Source organism: Salvelinus sp. IW2-2015, unplaced genomic scaffold (genome assembly GCF_002910315.2).
Source record: "Salvelinus sp. IW2-2015 unplaced genomic scaffold, ASM291031v2 Un_scaffold1991, whole genome shotgun sequence".
Lineage (NCBI taxonomy): Eukaryota > Metazoa > Chordata > Actinopteri > Salmoniformes > Salmonidae > Salvelinus > Salvelinus sp. IW2-2015.
This window is the reverse complement of record NW_019943341.1, coordinates 78,154-85,813: the sequence shown is the minus strand read 5'-3', so window position 1 is coordinate 85,813 and position 7,660 is coordinate 78,154. Positions and strand designations below refer to the sequence as shown.

The following is a 7,660-nucleotide window of genomic DNA, read 5'->3' as shown; positions in this document are numbered from 1 at the left end:
TACCACTCACAGCTTTCCAAGAAAACAGCATTTAAGACATTTATGTTCTGTTTACATTTATTTTAGAGGCTATTTAAACAGAACAAGTGTATAAAAGCTTCATAACTGTGTTTATAATTATACAACAATATTTTGGGGGTGACAATATTTTATTACACAAATTCTGATATATTGCATGCCTTTTATTTTCCAGCATAAGTAAAAGCAGGAAATGCATCACCTTTGCCTCTACTGCCATTCATTAAGGCAGCCCTGGCACCTCTCTGATTCAGAGGGGTTGGGTTAAATGCGGAAGACACATTTCAGTTGAATGCATTCAGTTGTACAACTGACTAGGTATCCCCGTCTCCCTTTCCCTTCTATTTAGACTGGATTGGATTTCTCTCAGACCAAAATGGCTGCCATTTTCACTACATTCTGGCATTTTGAAGGATTATGACATAGCATATAGCCCCTCTAGTAATTTAGTAGGATCTCTATGCCCACTGTGGCAAAAATACATATAAAAGTGGGATGCATGCCAGCAAAGCCACTACACAACACTAAACAATACATTAATTGTACTATAACGGTGACAAACGGCCCCCACAAACGGCCTACATAAAGCTGTCCCAACAGCAGTCCCAACATCTTACCACTGCTACACCTGGCTATCAGCGGAGCCTTGTCTGGCAACGAAACAGTTCATTCAGCCTCATTTACTGCCTTTAAAAAAACATAGCTGATATGGCTGACTTGCTTAAACAAATGTGGTTTTTAATGACAATTGASATGTACAAACTATGGCATAAGGGGACGACAAGCGGATAAGAGGCAATCCGTAATTTTGATTAAGACATTAATGAGCGAGCTAGGACGGATGTAGTCAATATAACTATTTGTTTAGCACTTTTGAAATGGACAGAGACAGAATTTAGAACATGGGCTGTTCTTACAGTGTTCTCCCGGTACACCAAGTCAGAACCGTAGGATAAATAAAGGGGGCATATAAGCAGACAATGAAATCTCTTACAATATTAGATGATTCATTTCTCTAAAACAGGTTATAGGCTACATGTGCACCACCAAGTCAGAACAGTAGGGGAAATTAAGAGGGGTAAATAGACCAAATTATTAGGGTGAGGAACATGGGCAACTAACATCTTACTACACAACATACACTTAGTATTACTTTCTTAGCTCCGGTACACATATCTCCCTGGCATATTACATAATTTATGCAGCAGCATACAATACATTTTTGGACTCACCTTGTTGTGCTGTGCTCACTTGAACAGGAAGGCGGCTCGGCGGTCCTTCGTGGGAAATTTTGTCATCAAAGTCTGGCATTCTCTGGATTTATGGTTCTTTCAAAACAACTGGGAACTCGKAAAAAACAAGGTTGAATCCTGATGACGTCATTGATCTTCAGGTAGTAGCTCTAGAAAGAGGCCAGATTTACAATTCCGAGTTGGATGACCGTTCAAAACGTATTTTCCCAGTCGGAGCTTGTTTATTCCCGACTTCCCAGTTGTCTTGACCTCGCTGAAGTCCAGTTTTCGCAGTTCCGAGTTAACAGTTGAAGCACAWCTCATGCTTCATTGACAGCATGGCCAATGTTGAATGTTTATAATTTTAAACTTGGAAAAGAGCCCTTTAATCCTAGATTTGGGACCACACAGCCACTCCACTGAATAGCAGGCTAGTGATTGCTTTGTAATGCTTGAAGTTAGCCACTGTCACTGATTCCTTCCAAACCACTCATTGTTGAATTAGCGATTTCTAACTTGTTGTGTAATCTTTCTGTCCAATGGCCAATGAGACATTATTTCTCTTCATATGACAAGGATTAAAAAGGATTTGCCAGTAGATTGTTGACTTGATTCGTGATGATGACTGCTAGCTAAGATTTCGAAAGTATGATGATGCATGATTAGTCCAATCAAAGCTACTGTACATATAACGTGATTTGACGTCATTTTATCTGTGACCAATGACTTTGAGCCTTCTTGGACRGGCAGCACCCAAGTGGCTAGAATTTTCTAGCTCTACCATTAGATTTGGTGGTGACGTAGTGTCCCCATGAGTGACAGAACACTGAGCCAATCACGGCAAAACACTCTGTATTTTYTGCTGGCTTGCCCCACCACCACCACAGAAAGCACTGAGCTAGGCTGAAACACCTGCATTTTGGAGTTGAGAGACCATGTTGTATGCRGCTTCATTAACTCAATGATATATTTTTACATTATTTGCAAACTGATATGTGACACTATTAATGCCAAAATAACATGCAAAACAGGCAAGGCCCCACCCCCCCCCAAAAAAATATAGATTTATTTTATTTAAAATATTTTTTGCTAGAAATGTGGTTCTGCCCCACCTGCTTTGAATGACGGGTTGCCACTGGTTGGTGGTAATCCCTCGGATCATATGATCGTATGTCAGAGCATTTGACTTTATAATGTACAAGCTGTATTTTCGCCCCCTTGGTTTTGCGCCCCCTCAGGCTCGTGCGGTGGAGGMGATCTTTGTGGGCTATACTCAKCCTTATCTCAGGGTATTAAGTTGGTGGTCTGTTGATATCCCTCTATTGGTGTGGGGGCTGTGGTTTGGCAAACTGGGTGGGGTTATATCCTGCCTGGTTGGCCCTGATCGGGGGTATCGTCGGACGGGGTCACAGTGTCCCCCAACCTCCCCCGTCTCATCCTCCAGTATCTATGCTGCAATAGTCTATGTGCCTGGGGGCTAGGGTCAGTCTGTTAYATCTGGTGTAATTCTCCTGTCTTGTCTGGTGTCCTGCGTGAATTTAAGTATGCTCCCTCTAATCCTCTCTCTCTCTCCCTCCCCTCCCAGAGGACCTGAGCCCTAGGGCCATGCCTCAGGACTACCTGGCCTGATGACTTCTGGCTGTCCACAGTCCACCTGGTCGTGCTGCTGATCCAGTTTAAATTGTTCTGCCTGCGGCTATGGAACCCTGGCCTGTTCACCACACTTATTACCTTGTCCCAGACCTGCTGTTTTTGACTCTCCTTCTCCCTCTCTCTCTTTCTCTCTCTCTCTACCGCACCTGCTGTCTTGACCTCTGAATGCTCTGCTATGAAAAGCCAACTGACATTTACTCCTGAGGTACTGACCTGTTGCATCCTCTACAACCACTGTGATTATTATTKGACCCTGCTGGTCATCTATGAACATTTGAACATCTTGAAGAACAATCTGGCCTTAATGGCCATTTAYTCATATAATCTCAACACGGTTCAGCCAGAAGAGGACTGGCCACCCCTCAGAGCCTGGTTAATCTCTAGGTTTCCTTGGCTCCAGCCTTTCTAGGGAGTTTTTCCTAGCCAGCGTGCTTCTACATCTGCATTGCTTGCTGTTTTGGGTTTTAGGCTGGGTTTCTGTATAAGCACTTTGTGACATCTGCTGATGTAAAAAAGACGTTATAAATATATTTGATTTGTTTGCCAGAACCTTCTCAGCCTGATGTTATTTACAACATCTTAAAGCTCTAAAAGCTTTCATTGCACAAATTGCACCACTCACACTCCCGATGCTCTACAAATGTCATAGGTTTAATAAAAGATGTCAKTTCCGCCAATAATCATTTTAAATGTAGCACATTATAATAAGAGCATTCATGATATAGATAAATACAGACAGTAGTGACCAATCATTTGGAGTCAAATATAATTAATCTAATTGTATCACCAGAAAAATAAAAAATAAACTTCAAAAAGTAGTTGACAAATTGTAAAATTATAGCTAGATAATTTCCTTTTACCATCAATGTCATGATCTTGACCATGAAATTAGAACATGGACAAATATTTTTTAGCGAAACAATCTTTATTTAGATTTTTTAAAATACTATTTTTATTGACAAAAAATAGACAAATTATTAAAGTTAGGCAAGAACACATACAAAAACCACCGTACATAAAAATCTTAAACAATAAAATAAAAAGATGACAGACCACATTACTTCAGAMGTCAAATATTACATTATAATATTATTCTAAAGTACAGACACTTTTTCTGTTACTATGTAATCTGAGGGAATTTAATTTTTTTAAATTGTCAAATTAATGTCAAACGTAGATTTTTTGTGCATTTTAGCTAACCCTAACCCTAATCCAAACCCATGAATAGCTGAGCCGACAAAGTGAAAAATCTGTCGCTGTGCCCTTGGACACCATACTACTATGACTGACGCTGTTTAAAAACAACAMATTTCACTGCACCTATCCCGTGTGTGTGACAATAAAACGTGTTTTTTTTTTAAATCCCCAAATTCCTGCGACGTTAATTCTCCTAACCTGGTACGAAAGTCAGGGACTTTTATTTTGAAACGTCGTCGGCGTTCATGACACCGGAAGTAGACTCTCACGTTGCGGAAGCAAGCACAAAACAGCGGCTGCACACATGTTGAAGCAAAAGCATCATACAACGACGAAAATGGAATYACATTTGAACAACAAGAAAACAAGCTCACAAGACTTGCTCGCGTGTGGAAACGGAGGAGGTTGGATCCTTTTTCCGAAATTGCTTTATCAACTGATTTAACTGAGTTGTTTAGCCTGTTAGCTATCCTAGCTACATGCACCAACTATTAACAACACCGTGTTCCAGTGGAGGCTGCTGAGGGGAGGATGGCTCATAATAATGTCTGGAGTGAAAAAMACATGTGTTTGATACCATTCACTCCATTCTGGCCATTATTATGAGCCGACCTCTCCTCAGTAGCCTCCACTGTTAGCATGAACACATCAGTGTGGTCAGATGTAACATTTCGGTGTCCTTGTACATAGGTCTTCATGACAAGCTTCTCCTCAAGTCAAAGGGGCCAAAGGCTGGCAGTTCTTTGCAGACCGAGAGGGTCCCAAGAAGTAGCGGTGAGTTAAAAACATTTCTGGCGTTTGTTTGTAGATTGGCTAGAATCTATAAATAGCCACATCTCCGCCAGGATGCGCTGTTATTCCGTTTCTGGTCATTGCCTGTATGGAGATTCTAGCCCATCTTAATATGTGCATTGCTTGCTAAATATGTTCAGCAGATTGCTACGTGTGTAGTTACATACATACATACATACATACATACATACATACAACTGTGTGTCGTGTTTCAGTTCTGGACAGACTGCAGAGCTTCCTGCCCCAGATGGCCCAGGCCAATGAGAAGCTCAAGTTGCAGATGGAGCAGGCACCTGAGGGCCACTATGACATAGAGAGGGTGGAGGAGTCTGGACAGGTCATAGAGATGGTGAGTGTGGCTGTCTTTTTATAGTGAGGGAAAGTGTGACGTCGGAACACCACGAGCAGGCCTATCTTATTGTGTAGCCTGAACAGCAGCTAGTGGTCTCTGTTTGTCTTTTGACGGTCCCACTCCAAAAGAGGTAAACAGCGACCACTAGCGGCTGTTCAGGCTACATATTGTGGAACAACTGAGCAGAGAAAGGGCCCTTATAGTTTTCATCAGCTCAATTCAACTGAGACTCTGCGATATGACATTGCCACAATCAACAGGTTGAACCGCAGGTACTAATCAAAAATCAAATCACATTTATTTATAAAGCCCTTCTTACATCAGCTGATATCTCAGTGCTGTACAGAAACCCAGCCTAAAACCCCAAACAGCAAGCAATGCAGGTGTAGAAGCACGGTGGCTAGGAAAACCCCCCTAGAAAGGCCAGAACCTAGGAAGAAACCTAGAGGAACCAGGCTATGAGGGGTGGCCAGTCCTCTTCTGGCTGTGCCGGGTGGAGATTATTACAGAACATGGCCAAGATGTTCATAGGTGACCAGCAAGGTCAAGTAATAATAATCACAGTTGATGTCGAGGGTGCAGCAAGTCAGCACCTCAGGAGTAAATGTCAGTTGGCTTTTCATCGCCGATCATTCAGAGTATCTCCACCGCTCCTGCGGTCTCTAAAGAGTTGAAAACCGATGAGTGTGCAACAAGACAATGTGCACGGCTGGGTTTTTTGTAATTCTGCTGCAACATTATAGCTCTCGGGGCAACAACCGTGAAGTTTGGCCTTGTGCTTCACGCTCATGGTTTTTGCGGAAGTCTGCCAGATTCTGCTGTTGACTTTGCACATAGCTGACTCTGTCCTGCAAGTGAGACATTGGGCGCGTTCGAGCTGATCACTTTTGTGAAGTCGGGGACCATCGTTGGTCACCGCCTTTCAAAGTGTGTTGCATTATCAGGATAAAAATTGTCCGACTTGTACCTACATGTCGACTGCATGAACTTTACAAAAATCATGTGATCAAAGGTCATTAAGTTTTGACTGCAAGTTTCTGCAGTTGCTCTTCACCAACTTCATCCTGCAGCATCGCCAGCATTGTGGGAGGCTCGATTGTCAACCAATCATTAGGCTGTTTTTGTTTGACCCACGTGAACGTGACCAAAGACGTGACTGAAACAGGAACCAACTTTGCTGCAGTTAATGTATACAGTGGATATGTACAAATTAATGTGATGTTTGAGTCTCTCTCACCAATTGATTGTACAATGTACCCATATATTTTCAGTTTGTGAGTGTGATATAGGGGTTGGAGACATGTTTATTTTGACATAATGAAACTTATAGAAACTGTGGGAACACTGCCATGTTGCACTGAACCACATCAGTGTCTGACTTTTGGCATTCAAATGAGCTCATTATGTTGATGGGATATAAATTGTGTTATGTCGTTGATGATGACATTGATTCCCTTGTCTCTCTATCAGGATGTGTCGCTGGTGGAGCTCAGTAGTTCAGACAGCGACTCGGACAGAGAGTCTTCGCAGGGCGACGACGCCAACTCAGACTCTGGGGAGGAGAGCGAGCTCACAGAGGAGAACCTCAAACTGCCTGGCAACAGTCAGAAAAAGAAGGTTAATATCCAAGTTCTGGAGAAACAAGAGGATTAGGCTGTCATAGGCCTCTAAAGAGACTACTGGGACAGTTGAAGTGTAGAATATTGACATGCGTTGGTAATACTAATCAACTGACGTGGGATCAGTTCTCCTTCTCCAAACCTTTTTCATAACCATTATGAGTGAAAGAATAAGAACTGACCATGGGTCAGTGAATCCATGGTMCTGGAGGGCTAATGGATTAACAGTGTTTCAGTGGATGGAGACCTGCTGCAGTGAGGGATATAGGTGTCACATAGGGGGGTGTCACTTGTGTTTCAGTGGTATTTGAGCCATAATGAGATGGGGACTAAGCATTGAGTGCATTCTCAAGAATGTGAAGTAAGAATATGCCTTATATCATTTCCTGTTTATCTGATGACCCTAGGATACTTGTAAGGTTAAAGTTCATAGTGGCTTGATGGTATATTGATGGCAGAGAAAGAAGACATTTAGCCTATCTGTATTCAATCCATTTTCAATAGATCATATTGTTTGTGTACATTTTCAAGTATTTAAGCAGAACTGTTTGACTGAATTTCTCATCTTCAATACCAAATGTTTTATTATATCTGTCTGCTTTGTGTTATGAATCGGCTTAGTCCCAGCATTATGTTATGGTTGGTCACAAGGTTTGTGAGCTATGACGTTTTTCCCAGAAATATTTTCCTGTACCAAAACCATATACTGTATTTCATAATAAAATGTTATGAGATTCTAGATTGTTGTGAATGACACAGCATACACCAGAACATTCATGGTTAAATGGAAAAATGGA

General features: G+C 41.9%; 1 protein-coding gene across 1 annotated transcript; it reads left to right on the top strand.

The window, feature by feature from the left end:
* The first annotated feature begins 4,308 nt into the window (after nt 1-4,308).
* nopchap1 (NOP protein chaperone 1) lies at nt 4,309-7,602 on the top strand. The gene is made up of 4 exons (XM_024140044.2): nt 4,309-4,504; nt 4,791-4,874; nt 5,108-5,241; nt 6,715-7,602. The coding sequence occupies exons 1-4, from the start codon at nt 4,405-4,407 to the stop codon at nt 6,895-6,897; spliced, it is 501 nt and encodes a 166-aa protein (XP_023995812.1). The 5' UTR covers nt 4,309-4,404; the 3' UTR covers nt 6,898-7,602.
* The last annotated feature ends 58 nt before the right edge of the window (nt 7,603-7,660 follow it).